Source organism: Leptonychotes weddellii, chromosome 4, assembly GCF_054177405.1.
Source record: "Leptonychotes weddellii isolate Sample4059 chromosome 4, ASM5417740v2, whole genome shotgun sequence".
NCBI lineage: Eukaryota > Metazoa > Chordata > Mammalia > Carnivora > Phocidae > Leptonychotes > Leptonychotes weddellii.
Window position 1 is genome coordinate 22741926 of NC_138372.1, and position 23179 is coordinate 22765104.

Sequence of the window (23179 nt, forward strand, 5' to 3'; positions counted from 1 at the left end):
AGATGTTATAGTAAGGTGGGCGGGGAGAATCCATGTGACTAATGCCATCTCTCTCTGTTGAGGAAGGGGCCTGTATAGCTCTTTCATTTTTCAATTTAGTTTTATTTTTTTTTAAGATTTTATTTATTTATTTGAGAGAGAGAGAGAACGAGCAGGGTGAGGGGCAGAAGGAGAAGCAGACTCCCCACTGAGCAGGGAGCCTGATGCGGGGCTCCATCCTGGGACCCCGGGATCCCTCCAGGATCATGACCTGAGCCTAAGGCAGTCGCTTAACCGACTGAGCCACCCAGGCGCCCCTTTGTAGCTCTTTTAAAGCAAAATGAGGACCCAAAGCCACTTTGGATAATGGACACTTGGCCTATCTAAGGGTAGGATAGTGTCTGTTTGCCTTTCTTTCTTTTTTTGGGGGGGGGGAGGGACAGAGGGAGACGGAGAGAAAATCTTAAGCAGCCTCCATGCCCCGCACAGAGCCCATGCAGGGCTCGATCTCACAACCCTGAGATCGTGGCCACGAGCTGAAATCAAGAGTCAGATGCTTAACTGGCTGCACCACCCAGGTGCCCCTCTGTTTGCTTTTCAGTAAAAATGTATTTCCACACTCTGTGCCATTGCGTGCACTGTTTCCCCTACTTAGGGTGTGCTTCCCTTCACTTTTCTATCCACTGAACCTTTATTCATCCCTCAAGGCCCGGCGCCAGCATCATCATCTCTGTGATAGCCCCCAGGGAAATGACTGCCTCCAGACTAGAGCGGGGTGCTTAAGGGATTTGGAATTGGACAGTCTGTTCTTCTGGCCACCTTTTTGGGTAGGGCATCTCAGTGTCCTTAGCCTGGGGCCTGGACCAATGTGATTGGGGCAGGGCTCCCTCTGCTGTGGCATACATCCAGTGGGGGAGTGACTTCCATACAGGACTCTGTGTCCACCTCCTCCAGGCCCCTGTAAAGGGATGGGCATTATCTGTCTTGGGTCCAGATGGGAGAGGGAGCCTCACTAATGTATATCAAAATACTTAGTAAGGGGCGCCTGGGTGGCTCAGTTGGTTAAGCGACTGCCTTCGGCTCAGGTCATGATCCTGGAGTCCCGGGATCGAGTCCCGCATCGGGCTCCCTGCTCGGCAGGGAGTCTGCTTCTCCCTCTGACCCTCCTCCCTCTCATGCTCTCTGTCTCTCATTCTCTCTGTCTCAAATAAATAAATAAAATCTTAAAAAAAAATACTTAGTAAGTATTTAATATTAGGTAATAAGTACCTACTATGTGCCAGACATTGTCCTGGGGATGAATGAGAGACAAGGTCCCAGTCTCACGAACCTCGTAATCTGAGGGAGGAACCAGACACTGAACAGGTAATTAAGGGTCAAGAAGTGGGACAAAGGAGGGAGCATAGTGATCCCATGGGTGACATCAGGGATGCCTTCACGGAGGAGGTGACACGTGAACTAAAATGGAAGGATGAGGGGAAGCTGGGGGGTTGAGGGATTTGCAGGGCTGGAATCGGGCAAGGCACCTGCAAAGGGCTGGGGCCAACTGGCTGTCTGGGTTCTGTGGGTATAGGAATCGCCATCCCTCACTGTTTTGAACAGCCTGAGGGCAGGAGCTGGGTTGATGGTCCTTTCCCTCTGCCCTGCCCAGCACAGGGCCTGGCACAAAGTGGCTTTGGGTAATAGGTGGGTGATCCGATATGGGCCCCAGAGCTTGGGCATCTGCCAATTCCAGATGCTCAGCGTTGACGGCCTGAGATGCCACAGGCTGCCCTCATGGCACATACAGACGGGCGGCTGAGGCCCAGAGGACGAAGTGTCTCGCTCAAGGTCATCCAGCCGGCCAGCACTAGAGGTGGACTAGGAGCCCTCACCCGCCAGGCTGACCTCAGCTTCCCTACTCCTTTGTTCAGACTTCCAATGGAAAATCCCGTCCCAGAGAGGTGCCCCTACCAGGAGTGGGATGAGATGAGCGCAAAGCTGAGGCCAAGAAGGCCTCCATCCTCTCCCTTACCTCCAGCACCTTCAGGGGCTTGTTCCAGCTGCCTCTCCGCCTCCCTCCTCGCGGAGGCCTCAAATCCCCACCCATGGCCCACGTCCCAGCGTTCTGGAAATCCCCTTCAGGCTAGGATGGGCCCTCCCCCCACTGTTCAGTCCCTCTCCTGCCCCTGAAGCAGGGCTGCCAGCAAGGGTTGCTGAACTGGGGTGGCTAAATCCTGCGGCCAGAAAAATCTCCCCTCTTGTCAGAAGAGGGGAGAGGGAGAGCCTCCCATCACCCAGCTGTCCCCCCGGAAATCCCCCTCTCCCCAGCCCTCAAAGCTGTCTCAGCTGCTCCTGGCCTGTCACATGCGGATGAAAACTAATGAGAGGAGGCATTGTATATTGTTTGGGCTACGGTGAAAGTGGTGGGGTGGGGTGGGGTGGGGAGAGCAGGTATCCACACTTCCACCTTCCGGCTGCACGTCTGCAGATCCGGCAGACCCCACTCGGGCCGACTTGGGGGAAAAGTAGGTGGCAGCAGCTTCCTGGGGCAGGACGGGTGAAATCGTTGTCCATCTCTCCCATTATTATACTCCACTGTCTGCTTTTGTGTCTCCTGCCCTCAGGGGCCGGTTCATCAAAGGTTGTCAGCTCTACTCACAGGGTGCCCAGGCCTGTGACTGGCACGGAGAGACAGAGACAGCTCAGCTTGCAAAGGGTTTAAACCCCAAATCTTCTGGCAAAGTGCATAATTCCCCGGAGGCTGCTGCTGGGGTCTGCTCCAGGTCGGGCCTCCTGTCTGCTTAGGACACCCCTCTCCTCCAAGCCTCTAGCTAGGCGAGGTCTTCACCGCGCTGTTCCAGAGAGTCATGAGGCACTCAGGCCCGATGTTGTGGTTTCCAGGAGTTCTGGTCTTCCATACCAGCTCCTTCCCACGGTCCTACCCCAGGCGCTTTTATGCTCTTGGCTGGGGGCAACACTCTTCCTCTAGGATCCTGGAGCCAGCACAGCCTCTGTAGTGAAAGAAGGTGAGACTGGGACTCTCCCGCCCGCACCGCTTCCCCTCTCCGAGTACGTAGGCAGCAGCATCACCACCTCCGTCAGCAGGCAAGCCCACCGTCTCTGCTTCCATCAGCTCCTGTTCAACACCCACAGCGCGCCTGCTGGGCGCCCATCGCTATGCTGCGCTTGGGCATACTGAGGGGAGGGAGGCGATCACTGTCCTGGGGAGCTTGTTTTCCGGTTGGAAAGGAAAGGAAAGGAACCGTTGTCTCCAGACAAGTGTTGGGACGGTGTTACACAGGCTGCTGGCGGGCCCTGGGGTGTGATCAGTTCTATCAGAGGGCAGCCCTAGTGCCGGTGGGAGCACAGACGGCTGAGCTGGGGGAGGACGGGTGCAGGGAGGACTCCCTGGAGGAACAGACTGTCGGGCAGGGTACTGAGGAGAACGAGGAATCTTCCAGGCAAAAGTGGAGGAGGAAGAAGCACGTGGGAAGACCTGGAGGTGTGTAGTGGGAGAGCGGGGTGGTGGCAAGCAGCAGGGCTGTGGTGGGAGATGAGGTTGAACTGGGGGCAGGGCAGTTGCTGCCAGGCCTCTTGCAAAGGCCAAGGCACCTGCTACCCTCCAGACGTCCCTTGAAGCTCTTTGCATACCTGCCGTTGCTCAACTCATGCCAAGGGATCTGGATGTTATCCTTGAGTGTTCTCTCTGCTCCTCCACACCACCTTTCCCCTTTATGGGCCCCACCTGTAAATTGAGGGAACTGGGCTAGCAGATACTCTGAGGTCTCCTCCAGCTTTGACACTAGGATTCTCTTCTCTGTGCAAAGCAGGAGCCTGGTACACACAGCTTGGTATATATAGTGTATGTCTGACAAGTGTTTTCTGGATGGATGAATAAAATATAACCCCTCAGGGACTGCATTGTTGTTAACCTCAAACTCTAAGCAAGGTATGCGCCTCAAGGAGGGTAGGGATCAGCTCTGACTCTCCCATTTTGCAGGGAGGCACAGGGTGCCCTGGAGCCACTGGGCATAAGGGGCAGCACAGTGTAGTGGAGGGGTCTGCTCATGCTCGGGTGGCAGAAAGGATTAGCACTGAGGGCTCTGGACTCCCAGCCCAGCGGTGTCTCTGCTACACCATGCTGCCCCTAGTTGGAGAGACAGGGTAGAGCAATGGTAAAGGAGAGCCCCTGCCCAGGCTGCTGGGCCCTGGGCACAAGGGCACTTGTGAGGACATAGAGGTGAGGACAGCCTGGCAGCCTGGAAGATTTCTGGAAGAGGTGAAGCCTGGCCTAGGTTTGAAAAACAAAAGACTTGTACGACGGGGGGTGAGTGAGGGGCACACAGCTATGGGCGGCTTCACATACGTTTACCTCCACACTCCATTCCTTACACTCAGACACAACGTGACAGAGCCAGTCACAATTACATAGGCAGACGCACAAAAGCACACATCCAAACATTTGAAAACAGACTCCATATGGATATAGGCACAGTCTCACACACAGATGATTACACAGAGGCATCCAGGTGTTCAGGGTCACAGACCTATACCCAGGTACACAACTACACAGCCACATTGAAGCATAGAATTACCAATGCCCAGTTAACATGCATAGGCACAGATAAACTGGAGGGGTAGTAGCATGGTCAGTGGGTATCGGAGTCATTCTGGGTTTGAGTCCTAGTTCTGCAGCTTACTGCTGTTTGACTTTGGGCTAGTCAGGTGACTTCACGGAACCTCAGTTTCCCCATCTGTAAAATGGGGATGATAAAAGTACCTACCTTATAGAATTGTTTTGTGGCATGAAAGCAGTTATCAGAGCACCCGGCACATAGTAAAAGCTATATAAAAGGGTGCTGTTATTTTGAACTCGACTACCACAGAAATACAGTCAGATCGATACATTTGTACACACAGGCATAGAGACAGGAGATACACACACAGACATTGACACTCACGGGGTGGAGGCTGGTGGGCCCTAGCACAGCCGGGCTCCGGACCCCGCCTGTCTGGGGCCCTGCTCCGAGTTCTCCGGGCTCCACTGCAGTCCTCAGAGAGGCGGCCCGTGGGCCGGGAGAGCGGGCCACCAGCCGGCCCCACCTGGACACGCCGGCCTTTCGCGAGCGCTCTGGGTGGGGTGGCTCAGCTGGTCTCCCAGGTCCGGGGAGGGGCGGAGCCTAGGGACGCGCGCGAGGCCCCGCCCCCCGCCGTCCCCGCCCCCGGCCCGGCCATTGGCCGCAGAGCCCGGAGGCGTGGCTGAGCTGGGGCTGGGGGCGCCTGCGGTGGCCGCCCGCGCGTCTCTCTGCCTCCCTCCCGGGGCTGCGGGCCCGGCGGCCGGGCTGGTTGGGTTGCGCTAGGGTTTCCGCGCCGGCTCCCGCGCCCGCCATGGGCAACTCACACCACAAGAGGAAGGCCCCCAGCGGCCCCCGGGCCCGCAGCTTCTGGCGGTTCGGGCGGTCGGCGAAGCGGCCGGCAGGTAGGGGCCGGGGGTGGGGGCGGGGCAGGCGGGGAGGAGGGTCTCCCTGCCGCAGCCGCCGCCACCGCTGCTGCCCCCTCCCGGGGCTTGGTGGGTGTGAGCGTGGGGGGCCGGGAATCCCCCGCACAGACCCCACCCCTCACATGCGCAAAGAGGCACACGTACATACGAATACCCACGGGCGGGCACACGTACATGTTCACAGTTTTCACAGTCACAACACCCACTCAAATGTACGGACATGCAGACACATACACATTCACACCTACAGCATGGCTGTAGGACGCACAGACCCCGAGACACAGGTACACATACCTAGGTGTACGGTTTATACTGCCACGCGAATTATGCCACACGCGCAGATTCACACAATCGCACACACACATCAGTCATGTAGGTACAGTTGCCCAGCGGCTTAGGCACATAGATGTACACACGGGTTCAGAACTGCACAACCAACCAGACTCCCACACTCAGGCTCAAAGACAGAGCCTAAGGCGCTTGTGTACACACACACACACACACACACCTTAGCCCCCAACAGGCTCAAAGACAGAGCCTAAGGCGCTTGCACACACACACACGCACACACACACACACTTGTTAGCCCCCAACAGGCTGAAAGTTTGCAGGAGGGAGGGGAGACAAAGGTGCAGAGGAGAAGCAGGAAACCAGGGGCTGGAGACTCGGGGCCGCCTCCATCTGGCGTGATCAGGAGTCGGACTGGTTCTCTGGGCTCCCTCCCCGCCCCCACCTGCGTCGCCGCTGCCTCTCGTCCCCCTTCCCCCCACCGGCGGTCCCCGTGTTCGCTGCCGCATGTCCCCCCTTTCAGTGCAGCCACCGAGGTGGAACGCAGCCCTTTCCGGCGTGCTGCGGGATCCCTCCGCGGGTCACATTCCTGCCTCCCAAGTGGGGGGTGGGTAGAGGGGGAGAATGGAGAAAAGGCTTCCAACCCTAGGGCTGGGAAATGGGATTCCTGGTTTTCCCCAGCAGGTGCGACAGTTCAGGGTATCCCCCAGAGTCCCAAGGGGTGCTGGAGGAGGGGCTGTGGAGGGTGGCTAGTTCCCTTACCTGGTGAATCTACCCCTTCCCCTGAGGAAGATAAGGGGTCCTCAACAGAGGCAGGTGTTCCTTCTGATTTTTGGGAGTGAAAGAATTCTGGAGAAGGTGGGGTGGGGTTCCTTCTGCTGTGGTGAGGGAATCCACCCATGTCTTCCTAGGGTGGCCCACATTCCTAGAGGTTCTGAAATGAGCCTGATGATGTCATCCCTCCACATAGGGGGTGACAGGAAGAACCTGGGCTGGGCATTAGGGGGTCTGTGTTTTCAGTGCGGCTCCGGTATGGGCTCTGGTGACCTTGAGCAGATTGCTTTCACTTCTCTGGACCTCCTGGCTCCCACAGAGGGGCCTGTCGGTGGATTTAGGGGCGCGTAGCTTAGGTGACTTCTGGGACCCTTACAGTTCTGTCTAGCCATTTTGTGGATAAAGAGACTGAGGTCTGGAGAAGGTGGGCTTGTGCAAGGTCATTTGCCAGTAGCGGTTTGAAGAGTAATCGTCATAATCAAAATAACAGCAAAAAAGGGTTAATTAAGTTCTGGTAGGGCTCTCTGCAGATTCCTCAGAAGGTGGATTGATGAGAGACTCCGGGACCTTCCAGGAGTCTCCCTGTCCTAGCAATCCTGAAATCCTGGATGTATCCACCTGTCTCTCCTCTAGGATTCTGCACCGAGGGGTGGGGCTGGGGCTCCACCTGCTCTCCTGTGGTCACTCTAATCTGATGGTTTCCTGAGAACCAACTGTGGGTCCGGACTTGTGACCATTTGTGGTGGGAGAGAGAGAGATGAAGAAGCCTCTGTTCACAGTCTCGCCCACTAGCCCGTGTGCTCTTAAGTTCCTGCTGCAACTCAGGGACTAACCAGGCTTTAAGGTGGTCCTAAAAAACCAGAAAGCAATGTCAAGGCAACACAGAAATAAGTGTGGGGGCTGGGGAATATTCAGAAGGCTTTTGGGTTGGGGACAGTTTTAGAAGACTGGGGAGACGGTCTTAATTTGGTCTTTGAAGTAACTACAGGGTTGGAGTGAGTCCAGAATTATTGATTAAACGAGAGAGAGGACCAGGAATGCACTTCAGCTCTGGGGCAGTGGTCGTGAGCAAAGGCATAGAGTTGAACCTGAGCGTGGAGGCTGGAGAGAAATGTAGTTGAGGCTCCTTCCTTTGCTTGGGAAGAGAAGGAGTTCCACTGTGAATGCAAACCTCCATTCCTTTGGTCTTACTTGTGCTGAGGATTCTAAGGCTTCCCCAGCACTGGGCCTCTGCTGTCACATGCTCAGGTATGGGACTGGGGTTTGAGTACTTATCCATTTGATCCATCTGTGAGAAGATGAGGGAAAGAATGCAAGGCAAGCAGAGAGGGCTGGAGTCTGTTGGCCATAGGGAGCCAGTGAAGGTGTTTGAGCAAGGGAGGAGCCCGTGAAAGTGGTGTGTTAGGAAGATGGCGTCACAGGAGGGGCAGGTGCAGGCAGGACAGGTTGGGGGGTGGGGTGGTGAGAGTGGAAGCTCCAGAGAGCAGTCTGGAGGCTATTGCAGTAATCCAGGGGAGAGGTGGTGAGGTGAGGGCTGGGGACAGGGTGGGGGCTGTGGGAGTGGAGAGGAGTGGCAGCTGCAGAGACACTGCGGAGGAGGTGGCAGAAGTGATAGGACCTGGGATTAATCAGATGTTGGGAATAAGGGCCAGAGAGGGCTATGAAGTCTCTGTGCTCGAGGCTGCTCAGCTGGGGGACAGTGACAGAGATAATAACTCAGAGCTAAAAATAAGGGCCTATGCTAAACCTTTACATTGGTTAATTCATTCGTCCCCCAACAGTCTTATAAGCTAGAAGCCATTATAGTCCCCATTTAACAGATGAGGAAGCTGGAGCTTAGAGAAGTGAAGTCACTTGCCCAAGGCCACTCAGCAAGGAGGTAGCTGAACCGAGATTCAAAACCAAGCCTGTCAGATTCTGAAGCCTGTGCCCTTAATCAGTTTAGGAATAGATGGGTTTCTTATGACTGAGGGGCCTGCAGATCCTCTGGGCAAAGAAAGCCTGAGGTCCTGGGGGTTTGGACTTCGTAGGGAGGACAAGTGAAGGAAGTGCTGTGGGAGAGGGGCAGGGATTGAGGATGAAGCATTGAAGCCCCCCAAGGGCTCAGAGAGGGAGCAGGTGGGAAATGGAAGAACTGAGATTCAAGGAACGGTTGGTCCATTGGATCAGTGCCCTTGGACAAAGGGAAGCGTAAGGCGGGGGGGACAGGGAGAGGCCTTCTCACTGCTGGAAAGATACTGTAACCTGCTGGGATTGTTTGGCCTTGGATCTCAGGAATCCAACCCCACCCTCCCCTCCCCAGGCCCACTGGGCATCTGGTCCTGGGCAGTTTGGGGGATTGGTGGAAGATGTGAATTGAGAGCCCAGGGAACATCCACCATACCACCCTCTTTTTCCCAGACATTGTACTGTCAGGTTTATACACATGGCCCCCCTTGCAGATGAAGTGATTGAAGGAATGGACTGAGTCCCTGGTGGAGTCAGACCACCTGGAATTCTTTTCTTCCCTCCCCCTGCCTCTGTACTTGGAGTGCCAGGGGCCTTTGGTAGGTCCCAAAGCTGGGAAAAGTCACGCTCCTCTTACCCCCTCACCCCAGCGTCTCCCTGTCTCCTCCACTTTCCTGGAGGAGACTTATGACCAACTGTATGTCTGCACTTGGTTGTGGAAACCCTGGGCTTCCAGACAAGGGGCTGGCCCAGCCCTCTCTGGTCTGAGGAATCTGAGATAAGGTGAACCCCCTTGCTGCCCCAGGCCCTGACCCAAAGTGGGGGAACACTACCCTCCTAGGGGCAGAGTCCTACATGCTGAGGGATCTTTAGAGATTGGCTCGCCAACCCTCCCATCTCACAGATGAAGACACTGAGGCTCGGAAAAGGGCACGGTCTGGCTCAGCATCATGCTGCAGTTGAGGAGCAGGGAGAGCTCAAACCTGAGGCTCCTGACTCCCAGGGCTGTGGGGTCTCTGGTCTGGCCCTGAAATTCCCTTCCCTCCCCAACAGAAGGGTTAGGGCTAGGTCACTGACGAGCTGAGAGGGAGCTCTTATTAAGTGTCCCTTATCAGACCTTAATAATGGTCCTTAATGCCACTTGGGACTTGAAGAGAGCTCCGGAAGTCGGTGGGAGAAGAGGCCTCTGGTGGCATGGGAAGAACAGGATTTTACAGCCAGTCAGAGCTGGGCTCACACACCCTGACTCTGCCAGTCACTAGCTGTGTGACCTTGGGTTAGTCACTGACCCTGAGGGAGTGCCTCCATATGGCGAGGGGGATTTAGTGAGACCACGTGTGTCTCTCACTTGGTTGTCACTTGATAAATTCAAGTTTATTATGGTGTTGTGAGTGGAAAGGCCCGAGAGGGACCTTTACCCATCCCTACACCGTGGAGAGGAAGAGGCTCCCTCTGAGCCCAACACTTTGTGTTTGCACTTGCTTGTGTGTGGCTTCGGATTTCCCAGGCACTCTGTGAGGTGGGTGTGAGTCCTACTTTACAGATGAAACTGAGGCCCAGAGAGGCTGATTCATTCGACCAAGGCCTCTCTAATCCAGACCTTCTGACTCCCAGGCCTTTTCTCTCTTGACTTCATTGTGGCTGCCTCCCGCCATCTGTAAAATAGGGAGAACCGTGCCTTGAAGGGACAAAGGAAAGGGCTCTCAGAAAGTCAGACGCACATCCTGGCTGAAAGAGATTGTTATGTCATTGTCAGGAGCAGATACCGGAAACTCGTTATGACATTTATTAATATTATTGTAGCTAATTCCTCCCTGCACTGCTGCTGGTTCCCCCCAGGCGCCCCAGGCATGGGATCCTCCTCTCCTTGTCAGGGGCACTCCCTGCCCCCCAATATTTACCTTAGAACCGGCCCGTCAGCTCTGCAGCTCTGCTCTAGGGTGGGGCCTCCCACTGAGGGAAGGAAGGAGGGGGATTTCCCCCCTGTAGAGGTGGGGTGTAGAGCCCCCCCTCTTTGAGCAGGAACTGAGGTTGCAGCCCCCCTGATCCCGTAACTTCCTCAGACTTAGGACCATGAAAGCGTTGAGTGAGACCCAAGTTTGGCTGTGGGCTCAGCCACTTCCTGGTTGGGTGACTTTGAGCAAGTCACTTTCCCTGGAGCCTCCTTGTACTCATGTGTAAAAAAGGGAAGTCATACATGGCTTTCGGGTTTTTGTTAGGTGTTCTGGGAGACAGAAGAAAAAGAGAAACCTTCACCTGAAGGTTTTTGTGATGTTCATGTCCCTTTGTCTTGTCTCTAAGAGAATAAAATCTCCCTGTGTTCTGGGTCTGCTCCTATTGGAGGGCCCTGGTTTGTCCACCAGGACAGAGGGGTTGAGACTCAGGACCTCTGAACACTCTGAATCGTGCCTCCTGGACTGGCCTGCGGTCCAATGTGGTGGTGGGAGAGTGGGGTCAGGCCCAGGCCTGGAGGGTTCCAGCTCCTGAGCAAGGCCACCTGGGCAGCTGTGCCCTTCCCCCCTCATTCCTCTCCCCTGAGTCAGGCCTGCCTGGCTGTGGGCGTGCCACCGCCCCCGCCCCTTGCTCTGGAATGGGGCAGGTTGAGGCCTCACCCCACGGAGGATGTTGCCAAGACAATGTGTACGCATGAGCACAAATGTGCACTTGGCCTTGGGGGTTGGGGGCTCCCTCCCCCTTTCCTCCGTATCCCCGGGCTCAGGAAAGCCCCAGAGTGGGGGGTACATGCACCTGCCTTTGTGTACACACAGCCACCTGGCTGGGCCCTGTGTGAGTCTGCAGTCGTGCTGGTGTGTGACGAGGAGCTGGATTAGGGTGACCTGGGTGTGCTTTATGGATGTGGTCCTGAGAGCACGCACCTGTCGGGGTGGGGGCCCAGTGGGACATTTTGGAGGTCCTTGTGCACAGAACCTCTGCTGGTGGACTAGATCTGAGCTCCCGAACTTGGCCTGTGTGCTTCCTGGTGTGCCCTTCATGTGGGGGGTGTGGCCAAGAGCAAGGTGTCTTCTCTGATGCAGGAAGCTTCCTTCCTCAGGCAGGTGGGGGAGGAGGGGAGGCGGAGGCTGGTGGTGAGCTTCAGCCCCTCGTTGCACCTCTGGACTGTACCAGGGCAGAAGGTCCTGGAACAAGGACTCTAAATGTGGCCTTGGGCGAGGTCTTCCACTCTGTCGGCCCCAGTTTCTTTGTGAGGACCCTGCCCTCCACCTGAGACTCAGGTTGCTGAGCCCCTCCCTAAGCAAGTCACAGGTGTGTGGGCCTGAGCCTTGAGTGGCTCAGAGAGACCTCGGGCCCTGGCCGAGCTGGAGGGGGGGAGGGGTGTTGCTAGAGCAACCAGATGTTATCAAGTGTGAGAGCCTTGGATCCTCTGGGAATTTGCAGCTGTGGCCCTGACAGCCAGCTGTGGGCCTGGGACCTTGAGCTGCTGTTCCCCACGCCCTTCGTGGAGCTCACCCCCGAGTTTCCCTGGTTAGGGGGAAGCTGAGGATGACTGTGTCCTGCGTGATTAAAGTCTTCAGTTTTGGAGCCAGCCAGAGCTTGGGAAGTCGCCTAGCTCTCTGAGCCTCATGGGTCCAGGATCAGTTACGGGACAGTATGTTCGAGAACCTGCCTCGAAGGGCTGTTGTAAGATCCCTGAGGGCAGAGACTGTTTGCCTTCCCCCAGCCCCTGGCATTAATCTCCCTGCAAGTGTGGGGCTACTGCTCTTTGTGTCTGAGCGGGACTAATAAGGGGCGGATGGGTCTGGCCTAAGAGAGGGACAAGGGGAGGATGTGGCCAAGAAACCTCGAATTTCTGGGGATGATAGGGTCCCTTAGCCCTTCCTCAGAGGGGAGATCAGGTTTGTAGCTCGCACAGCAGACAGGGCATAGCTTTTGGGTTCAAGTTGTCCTGAGGGCAAATGCCACCTTACCCTTCCCAGCTTGCCCTTTCTGGCCTCCATTTCCTCATCTGTCAAATGGGGATAAAAGTGCCTACTTCTTAGGATTGTTTGTTTAGATTTAAATGATTTGTGGATTTACATCCTATCCAGCTGCACAAAAGCTTGTTCTCCAGAGAGTGAGGGCTCAGCGTCTGCTTGAGTGGTCTCTGAGAGGCGGGGCAGCAAATGGGGAAGGGGCTGCAGAGGGAAGCCCCTTGTTTGCCGCGTGGGAGCCACTGTGAATTCTTATCGAATCAGGGAGAAAGGTGCTGCGCGAGAGAGTGGTGTCCTGAGATGATTTTGGGGGCAGTGCTTCACAGACTTTCTCTTCCACAGCCTCAGCTACCAGCTACTCTTTCTGGAGTTGCCCAAGGGGATCTCTTAACACTGTCAATGCCCAGATGAACCTTCCATGCTGACCTATGGGGCCCCACCCAACCTGGCTCCTGCCATTTTCTCCCTTGCTCACCATATTCCCGCCCCACTGGCCTCCCGTTGTCTGTTCTGAGACACCTCCCCCCATCCCCCTTCCCCCTGCCCCCACTCCTGCCTTGAGGCCTTTACACTGGCTGCTGTCTCAGTCCAGAAGGCTCTGCGCCCAGCACTTGCCCTGGCCCGCTCCTTCGCCTTCTGCGGGTCTTGGTTCCAATGGCCTTTCCTTAGACTTTCCTTCATACCCCCTAGAGGTGCCCCCTTCCCTATCATAGCTCCTCAGTGTTCACTAATCTAAAATTGTATTCTTAGTGTACCTTGTTGATGTATTTGTCAAATGTTTATTGAACTCACAGTATGACAGGCACTGATTTAGGCGCTAGAGTGAACAAGATAAAGTTCTCCTCCATTCGCTATGGCCCCCGTACTAGCTTAATAAATACTTGCTGATTGAATGAATGGGTACAACAGTCTTGTAAGGAGGAGTTCATTGGTCTTGTTTCCATATGAAGTCATGACTTGGGTGTGACAAGAGCTGAATTTGAACTTGGAGCTGTCTTCCCTCCAGTTACCTCCTCCTACCCCTCATTTTTACTGCCCTTGCCTACGACCAGGTTTTTTTGGCTAATTCCATTCTCTCAGCCTGGTGATCCAACAGTCACCAAGTCACAGAGTGGGGCCAGTGGGAAGGGTCCTGGGCTGGAGGAGCAAGAGGTATACGATGAAGCCTGCCTCTGCCGTGTGACCTTGGAGAGTTCACAGTGCTTCTCTGGCCTGCTTCCCACATGACCGAAGTGGGAAGAAAGTCCTCTGGAAAGCGTGGGTCTGAACAGACACACGAGGAGTTGTTCCCAGCGGCCACTGTGTTTCTGCTCTGGACAACTCCCTGGCTTCCCGGTGTCCCTGTGTCCTGGGCTGGCTCCCACCCCTCCAGGGGCCTTTGCCGATGGCCTTGCCCGCACAGGCAGTTCTGGGCTTCTGCCAGGCTGTTGTTCCATGTCTGAGTTCCTTCCCCAGGGAATGACCCTCACCAGCCAGGAGGACTTGGGGATGGGCATCATGCCAAGTGTGGTCTAGTGGCTCTTCTACCCACCATCTGGCAGCTGGGACCCCTGCCATGGCTTTGGCTCCTGACTGTTTAGAAAAGGACTTGGGGACGGGTTAGTGGTCTGCCCCCGGGGCCCTGAGCATCTTCAGTCCTGCTAGTCCTGCTCTCCACCAGAGCTAAGCATCCGCAGACTCCGGGCCTCAGTTTCCCCGTCAGAATCTGGGACCGTTCCTGCCTCTGCACTCCACTCGAGGGGCGGGATCAGTGGCGCAGGTGGGAGGAGGACCTGGAGAGCAGCCCCTCCCCCTCCCTGCCTGGAGTCAGCTCTGCAGCTGGGCGGGCGACTGCACCACTCGGTGCCGGCTTATGGTGAAGGCGGCGCCCGGCGATCCGGAGAGGCTGGAATAGGGGACGGCCCTGGTGGCGCCCGCAGTCATGGTGGTGTTCCTGGGCCGCCGCCTCCCGGTGCTCCTCGGGCTCTTTAAGAAGAAGGGTGAGTGGGTGTGGCTGGGGAGGGGGCGAGGAGGGACCCCGACACCTCCATTTGCCAGACCCTTCTGTAAAAAGGGGGATCAAGGCCGGGGAAGGGTAGTGGGTGGGGGATGGGGAGCAGTAAGGCGGCCAGACTGCCCTGTCCTCCGCTGTGCCTTTGTCCAGTGGCTTTTCCGCTGCCTTTGTCTGGGCCCTGCTTGATTGGGTTTGGGAGGATGGGTCCAGGTGTCTCTGACCTTGAAGCCTGCAGCCGTTGGGCGAGACTGCTTCCTCCGGAGGTACCCACACTGTACTGGGTGCATCCTCATGCTTCGGGTCTGAGAGGCAGAGCACCCCCTCCGACCCCCAGGTCAGTCAGCATGTGTGGGAGGATGGGATGTGGGGAGCAGAGGAGAGAGGAAAGTAGCCCCGCTGGAATTTGGGGCATGATCATCGAAATGCTGTTTAGAGGCGGAGGGCAGGACGGTGGAGAAGTTTTGGAGGGAGGGGTCTCTGCCCGCTTTCTGCTTCTAGGAACTGGGCTTTTAGGCCTGGATTAAGACATGGGAGCCAGAGTTTATTGGACTTTTGGGGGGTGGGAGGGGATCCTCGCTTTGAGTGTGATTCAGGAGTCCCCTCTGGGAATCTGGAGCTTAGTCCTGGCACTGACTCTGATTTGCTGGATGACCTTAGGCAAGGCCTTTCCTTTTCAATCCTGTTTCCCCAACTTGTAAAATTCAGGGATTAGGCGAGACTCCATGGTTTGGGTTGTCGGGAGACCTAGGAGCTCTGACCCTGTAGGGTTCCTCCAGGTTCCCTGGGCAGGAGCTGAAGAATGGGCTGAGGAGGTAGGAATGGGCAGGCGTCTGAGCTGAAGCCCCTGATTGTGGGGCGTGGCCCTTTAAAGGGCTTGTTTTGTTCCTGTCCCTCTACAAGGTGCTGCCAAGGTCACATGATCCTCCCAGTGCTTTTGCTTATGTTGTGGGTTCCATTTAAAGGGGGGCTGGGGCTGCAAAGTGCTGACACAGCCCCTCATTCCCAGGATTAGATGACCAGCTTCCCCATGGGCGGGGCCTGTAACAGGATCCTTTGTAACGGATCCCTGGCTCCTCTGCATCGGGGACTGGGGCCTCTAGGAGAGGGGGATGCCTGGGACTGTTCTCCCAAGAGAGGTTGGGGCTGCCTTGTCTGGGGGTGGAGGGCCCCCGGGGCCGCCTTCTCCCCTCCCCTGCCCATCCTTCCACTAAGGGACAGCCACATGGGTGAGTAGGGGACACAGAGGCCATGTCCCTGGTTTGTCCCTCCTCCCAGGACTTCATGGGAATTCTGTAGGACCCCTGCTAGCCCACAGCCCTCCCTAGTGTCCCACGGTGTCTTCCTGGGCCTGGGCCAAGGGGGTGTGTGAAAGGGGTGGTTGGTTTTCCCTAAAGTGGAGCTTGGGGTGTAGAGACAAGAGAAATGTATTCGCTATGGGCTGTGTGTATATTGGGGTGCTTTGTGTCGGGCCCTGAGTGACGTGTGGATGCACAGTTGTATGTATATTTGGGTACTGTTTGTATATGTACAGAATGGGGACCGTGGACGTTGTGGGGGCTGGGTATGTTCTCTGGGGGCCCCTGTGTTTGATGCTGGTTTCCGAGGTGTTTATACTTGGGTGCTGTTTGTGTACATCCTGGAGTCTGTGGGTGTGTATATAGACTGAGGCCTGTGGGGCTTGTGTGCCTGTATGGTGGGCATGTGTGCCTGGGTATGGTGACCTGTATGGGGTCCTTTGTGTGGTGTGGGTACTCAGATATAATAAGCACGCTTGGGTAGAGTTTGTACATGTACATGGGGGCCATGTGTATTGAGTGTATAACACAGGACTGTGAGTTGTGTGTACAGATTGGGGGAAGTAGGCGTTGCATGTATGTCTGGGGGCTGTGTGCAGTGTTGGGACTGTGGGTGCTGTTGTGTGGGGCCTGTGCATCCCCAGGACCCACATGCTCTCAGGCCTCACTTCTCTTCCTCCTCCATTCCACTAGGCTCTGCCAAGGCTGAGAGTGACAAACGTCTAAGTGTGGGGCCTGGCCAGGGGCCAGGGTCCGTAGTGGATGAGCACCAGGACAATGTCTTCTTCCCCAGTGGGCGGCCGCCTCACCTGGAAGAGCTGCACACACAGGCCCAGGAGGGGCTCCGTTCCCTACAGCACCAAGGTAACTTTCTCCCCTCCAGCACTACTCTTGGCTTCCAAGGTCAGGGGCCTAGCCCAACGCACCTTTCTGGTGTCTTCCAGAAAAACAGAAACTGAATAAGGGTGGCTGGGACCATGGAGACACCCAGAGCATCCAGGTGAGCCCTGCTCCCAGCTCAGTCCTGACTCTGATTTTCCCTCCCTGCTTAATCTCTGGCAAGTATGTCTTTGAACCCTTCTGGATCTCAGTTTCCTTCTTGTATCACGAAGGGGTAGACTAGATGACCCCTAAGGGCTAGTCCAGCTGAGGTCTGCTCAGTGCTAGGTGAAGCCAGGGAGAATCGGAGTCCAAAGCTCCACAGGGGAGCCCTGAAGAGGCAACAGCAAGAGGCCCACGTAGGCTTCTGGGGTGGCCTGAGGCCAGGGCCTCATCTCCTTCTTCCCCCAACAGTCTTCCCGGATGGGGCCGGATGAAGATAGCATCTCCTTCTGCAGCCAGACCACATCCTACACGGCTGAGAGCTCCACAGCAGAGGATGCTCTCTCTATCCGCTCAGAGATGATCCAGCGCAAAGGTGTCTGCTCACCAGCCCGGATTCTTGGACGGGGCAGAGGGGTGGTGGGCACTATCTGGGGTCCCAGCCCCTGCAACTTTCCCCTTTTCCTCCTAATGTAGCACCTCCCCAAGCTCTGTGAGTCAGTGAATTCAGGAAACACAGTATCCTGTGTCTTCTTGGAGACTCGTGATGCACACCCAACTGCAAAGCAGGACGGTTAGGAGTCAGGAAACCTGGTTTTGAGCCTGGTGTTGCTCCTTCCCAGCTGTGTGACCTTGGGCCAACCCTCAGCCACTCCAATCTTCCGTTTGATGTGCTATAAAAATGAGGATAAGAGTACTTACATTATCGGAATGAATGCCAAGTGTTTAGCATGCTGACTAACACATAATAATTGTTCACTAAATGGAAATTATCCTCGGCCTAGTAAAGCCTTCCAGAAGTCGTACCGAAAAGAAGTGTCTAGCTTTGTTTAACCTAGCTTTGCCCGCGCCTACTTGATTATGGAGATCTTTTTTTGCAGAGCTCTTATTAGTTATTCTACGAAAGCAGTGCTCTGCACAATGTGCCCCGAGACCTGCTCTAACAGTTTCTCTCCCCTGGACTGGCCCCCAGGCTCTACCTTCCGACCCCATGACTCATTTTCCAAATCGTCTGGGAAGTCAGGGCGGCGGCGGCGCGAGAGGCGGAGCACAGTGCTGGGACTGCCGCAGCACGTGCAGAAGGAGCTCGGTGAGCCGCACAGTAGGAGGGCGGGGGGGCGGGGGGGCGGGGGGGTGGGGGGAGCCCCGGCCGCCCCCTCTGCTGACTCCCATGTCCTCCCTGTCCCTTGCAGGCCTGCGGCACGAGCGTGAGGCACCAGGTAGCCCTCGGCCTCCTGGTCCTTGGGATGCGCTGCGCATCCCCACGGTGGACGGCCGCCCTGCGGGCCCGGTCTCGGCGACCGGCGCCCGGGTGTCCCTGCAGGCGCTGGAGGCGCAGGCCGAGGCTGGTGCCGAGGTGGAGGCCATGCTGCAGCGCCACATGGACCGTATCTACCGGGATGACACCCTCGTTGGGCGGTCCACTGGGCCCCGGCCCCCGCCGGTGATCCGGCCCATGTCCTTAGCGGTGCCCGGCCTGACGGGAGGGGCAGGGCCTCCAGAGCGCCTGAGCCCAGCCATGTCCATCTCGCCCCAGGCCACCTACTTGTCGAAACTGATCCCGCACGCTGTGCTGCCACCCACCGTGGACGTGGTGGCCCTGGGCCGCTGCAGCCTGCGCACCCTGAGTCGCCGCAGCCTGCTCTCAGCCAGCCCGGCCTCTGTCCACTCGCTGGGCCGCTTCTCCTTGGCCTCCAGTCCGCGGCCCCGCAGCCGCCAGCCTTCCTCCTCCAGTGACACCTGGAGCCACTCTCAGTCCTCAGAGACGATCGTGTCTGACGGCTCCACTCTCTCCTCCAAGGGTGGCTCTGAGGGTCGGCCCGAGAGCTCTGTGGCTAGCCATAGTGTGGCACCCCTTCCCCAGGGGGGCAGCGGGAGGGGCTCTCCCAGCGGGGGTAGCGCGGCCGAGGCCTCGGACACCGTCAGCATTCGGAGCAGCGGGCAGTTGTCGGGCCGGAGCGTGTCCCTGCGGAAGCTGAAGCGGCCCCCCCCGCCTCCCCGCCGGACCTACTCACTCCATCAGCGGGGCCCGGCAGCCCCCGACGGGCCCTTGGGGTTGCCGCCTAAGCCTGAGCGGAAGCAGCCGCCGCAGCTGCCCCGGCCGCCCACCACTGGTGGGTCAGAAGGGATGGGGGCAGCCCCCTGTCCCTCCAGCTCAGCGGGCACCTGGGTGCCTGGCTTGTCTCCAGGGGGCTCCCGGCGTCCCCCACGCTCCCCAGAACGGACGCTCTCACCCTCCAGTGGGTACTCGAGCCAGAGTGGTACCCCTACCCTCCCTCCCAAGGGTCTCACAGGGGCCCCTGCTTCCCCGGGCAAGGCCCAACCCCCTAAACCAGAGCGTGTCACTTCCCTTCGGTCTCCTGGGGCCTCTGTCTCCTCCTCCCTCACGTCTCTCTGTTCCTCATCCTCTGACCCAGCCCCCTCAGACCGTTCTGGTACACAGATGTCGACCACCCTGGGTGACAGGTTTGCCATACCTCCTCACCCCAAGGTGCCTGCCCCCTTCTCCCCACCCCCTTCCAAGTCCAAGAGTCCTAACCAAGCGGCCCCTGCTCCGGTTACTCCTGCTGTGGTCCCTGGGCCCGTCTCTACCACTGATGTGAGTCCTGAGCCTCTGCCAACTCCGCAGACCTCCCTGATCCCACCACAGGAGTCTCCCGTTGCCTCCAAAGACAAGTCACCCCCACCATCCCCACCCCCATCTTACCATCCTCCCCCCCCACCCACTAAGAAGCCAGAGGTGGTTGAGGCCCTGTCTGCCCCAGAGACTGCTGAGGAGCCCCTCCAAGACCCCAGCTGGCCCCCACCCCCGCCTCCTGCACCTGAGGAGCACGACCTGTCCATGGCTGACTTTCCCCCACCTGAGGAGGCCTTTTTCTCTGTGGCTGGCCCTGAGCCTGCGGGCCCTCCAGACGCCCCAGAGCCTGTCAGATCCCTGGCTGCTTCGTCCTTCCCAGTTACCGTCTCTTCCCAGAGCCAGCTCCTCAGTTCCCCAGAGCCGCCTCCAGCTCCACCAGCCCCACCTCCTGCTGCTTCTGTCCCAGGGCTTCTGGCCAAGGTCCCTCGGAAGGAACCAGTGGGCTGCAGCAAAGGCAGTGCGGCCCCCAGGGAGGATGCTGGTGCACCCCTGGTCACGCCCTCGCTCCTGCAGATGGTGCGGCTGCGCTCTGTGGGCGCTCCTGCGGTAGCCGCGACCCCGGCACCCGGGCCATCCGCTCCCCAGAAGCCGCTCCGGAGGGCCCTGTCAGGGCGGGCCAGCCCAGCGCCTGGCCCCTCCTCAGGGCTCCATGCTGCTGTCCGACTCAAGGCCTCCAGTCTGGCTGCCAGCAAGGACCCTGTGAGTGGCCAGCCCAATGGACCACCTGAGGCGGAGCCACGGTCTCCCCAGTCCCCTGCCTCTATGGCCAGCTTCATCTTCTCCAAGGGCACCAAGAAGCTGCAGCTGGAGCGGCCGGTGTCCCCTGAGGTCCAGGCTGACCTCCAGCGGAATCTGGTGGCTGAACTTCGGAACATCTCGGAGCAGCGGCCATCCCAAGCCCCAAAGAAGCCACCTAAAGCTCCCCCACCCGTGGCCCGCAAGCCCCCGGTGGGGGTCCTGCCATCCACCTCCCCCACCTTTCCTCGGGTCGAGTCCCTTCCTGCTCCTCCCACTGACGGGCTCCTTCGAGCTGAGGACAGGACTAAGGGGGAGCCGGTGGAGAACGGAAGTGTCGTGCAGCTGGTGGGCCCCGAGGAGCAGAAGCTGGGCCCGCCTGGCTCAGGTACAGTGGGTGGTGTGTGTATGTGTGTGTGGTGGGGGGGTCCCCCCATCACTGGTGGTGGGAAAGAGGTGCCTGAAGTCCCGCTACCGGGGATCTGTTACCAGATCTTCCAGATTTTTCTGGTGTCAGGCTGCCTGGGAAGGGTGAGCTGTCACCCTTGATAAGCTAGCGAAGGAGCCTGGTGTGTGGGCCTTTGAAGTCAGACCTACTGAGTTCCACCTCAAGTTTGCCATTTTCTCTCCTCATCCTGGCCTCCAGGTCCTCGCCATAAAGCGCAGGGTGGCGGTGCCTGCCTTCGTGTGTGTAAAGCATCTGGCTGGTGCTGCGGGCGAGGCCAGTCAGTTGAGGAGGAGAGGCTGTGCTGTGGGCCGTCCAGAACCAAGCTGGGAGGCCCCCTGCTGAGTGTGTCCTTCTCCCTCTCCCCCCCCCCCCCCGCAGACCCACAGAAAGAGCTGGTCTGACCACCAGGCACCTCGCTGGCACTGCTGACCCATCCCAGGAACATAATCTCAGGGACCTGAGCAGCTCCAAGGACGAGAGAATACGGCAGATCTAGTAGAGAGGACGCCTGCAGCCTTAACCTTCACAGCCTTCGATATTTATGCAAGCCTGGTGGTGATCCTGTCCTCCGAGTCATCCAGCACATGCCTTTTCCCCCTGAATGGATTCCCCTCTGGCCGCTTGTCTTGGCCTTGGCCTCATCTCGGAGGAGGTAGCTGGTGGGAGCGGGTGGCTGCGCCCCCTGCTGGCCTCGAGGCCGCACAGTTGGGAGCAGAGCATCTCATTTGAGTTTCTTTCCTTTTACCCCCCATGTCCAAATCATGCACATACGGTAGTCCCGAATCAACGCACTTTTGAAAAGCAGCTGCATGTCCATCCTCCAGGGCCCACGAAGCCACATTCCAAGGGCCTGTTTACATGGCGGGCAGCATCAGTTCCCGTTTAGCCAGCCCATAGCTGGGACCAATCTGACCCCTCCCTCTGATCCGGTTTGCCCATTTCTTAGTTCTTGGAGGTGGGCGAGTCACTATTCCCACAGGTTTCTCCAGGCTGGAGGCAGGAGCGGGGCTGTGGAATTCCAAAGCACAAAGGGTGCAGCAGGGGTTAGCCCTCCTGTGCCTCAACTTAGCACCAACCACCCTCCTTGCCTTCTAGTTCTGCCAGGTGCTCCATGCCGGGGACAAGAAGTGGGGGACTGCCAGGGCCTAAACGGGGGTGGGGGTGGGGGAGAGGAACCAGACGGGAGGTCCACAGGCCTTCTGTCTTCAGAGAGTGGGAGAACGGAATAGGGAGACATCTCAGTGGGCACTTGGTGATGCCAAGCATCCGCCCCTTGTCTCACTGGGTCAGGTTGGGGTGGGCAGGCGCTACACTTCCAAGGCAGGAGCCCATGGGCTGTGGCAAAGCTGTGTCCCTTTCAGCTGGGCAGGAAGTCCTGAGGAGGTGGGTGGAGGGGTCTGGCCGGGGGGAGCGCTTGTTTGGGCAGTGGGCCCGGACCTGGCCCTACAGATTACATTCTGACCTTTCTCTTTACTCCGTGCATGTTCTTTCTGCCGCTGCCTTTTAGCCCAGGCGGTTTCACGGGGTTGGGGTGGAGGGGGGGGGGCGCTGGCGCTGAGTGACAAGGATGGGAACCCAAAGGTGCATTCTATTGCAGACTCTTCCCTAGTCAATGAAGGGGGGTTCCGTGCTCCTAGGGAGCAGGCTGGGTGATTGCTCCCTGGCCGTCAGCCTCTGCTACTGAGCTCTCCTCTAGGAATTTTAATGACCTCTTTTCAGCCTGTGCCACCTCTCTAGGTAAGCTGGCTTCCCCACCGGCCCCGGCGCTTCCCTCCAGTCGTGTGGCTCCCACCTGGGCCACCCCTTCTGTCCTGATCCTCTTTCCTCAACAGTGACTTGGGCTTGAGCCTGGCAAGGAACCTCACTTTTAGCTGCTTCTCTGGAGAGACTGAACCCCTCCCAGAACAAGAGCTGGGAACACAGGGGATGTGGTACGAGAGCCCAGGTTCCTCTGGCCCGCCCTCACACTGTCTTCTCCCTGTAGCTGTCAACCACGGTTGTTCCCTTGCCCCATGGGTGAGGGAGAGCAGCTACTGGGTACCCATTGCACCTGCCCAGTGAGCTGGGGAAAGAGGATAGTCAGTATGCACTGCTCTGCTCAGAGCTCCTGACCCAATGCCCTGGGAACCAGGACCAGGCCAACGCCTCCACGAGACCAGGCTCTGGCGGCAACCCAGAGCTGCTGGAGGTGGGAGGGAGCCCAGCTTCTGTGTTTCTTGCTCTCCCCTCTCAATGTTACTTGAGCTCCTTATCCTCAGCTAGAATCTTCTGAGCTTGTTTCCCCACTGGGTGGGACAGAGTACAAAGGAGAAGGGAGGATCTAGAAGAGGCAACCCTTCTTTGTCCTCTGGGGTAAATGAGCTTGACCTAGTGCAAATGGAGAGACCAAAAGCCTCTGATTTTTAATTTCCATAAAACTGTTAGAGAGAGAAGTATATATATATTTCTTTAAATTTTTGAGTCTTTGATATGTCTCTACAAACAATCCATTCCCTCTGCCCTGAAGCCTGAGTGAGACACATGAAAAAGCTGTGTGTGTGTTTCATTCAAAGGTGTTAATTAAATGATTAAAACTTGGCTGTGGTTTGCTGCTGCTTAATGGGAGAGGGACAGGGGTCTGGGACTGCGCC

General features: G+C 57.5%; 1 protein-coding gene and 1 long non-coding RNA gene across 5 annotated transcripts in view; one reads left to right on the forward strand and one right to left on the reverse strand.

Annotated features, from left to right (window-relative positions):
• NHSL3 (NHS like 3) overlaps positions 1-23126 on the forward strand; it is a 34484-nt gene extending 11358 nt beyond the window's left edge. For 2 of the 4 annotated variants that reach the window (XM_081817998.1, XM_081817997.1), the window contains exons 2-7: positions 16381-16551; positions 16632-16687; positions 16981-17104; positions 17702-17818; positions 17922-20489; positions 20928-23126. In XM_081817998.1, the coding sequence (XP_081674124.1) occupies positions 16990-17104; positions 17702-17818; positions 17922-20489; positions 20928-20950 (2823 nt within the window). In that variant the 5' untranslated portion in view covers positions 16381-16551; positions 16632-16687; positions 16981-16989 and the 3' untranslated portion in view covers positions 20951-23126. Of the gene's footprint in view, positions 1-5273; positions 5441-14204; positions 14379-16380; positions 16552-16631; positions 16688-16980; positions 17105-17701; positions 17819-17921; positions 20490-20927 lie in introns of those variants that run through there. The other 2 variants (XM_031029085.2, XM_006734177.3) reach the window with 2 other exon arrangements.
• On the reverse strand, positions 1034-5121 carry LOC145721226 (uncharacterized). Its single transcript, XR_014144786.1, has 3 exons — positions 4923-5121; positions 3613-3706; positions 1034-2972 (listed from the first exon to the last, which is right to left on the reverse strand). It is a non-coding gene; the product is annotated as an uncharacterized LOC145721226 (long non-coding RNA).
• Positions 23127-23179: the final 53 nt, after the last annotated feature.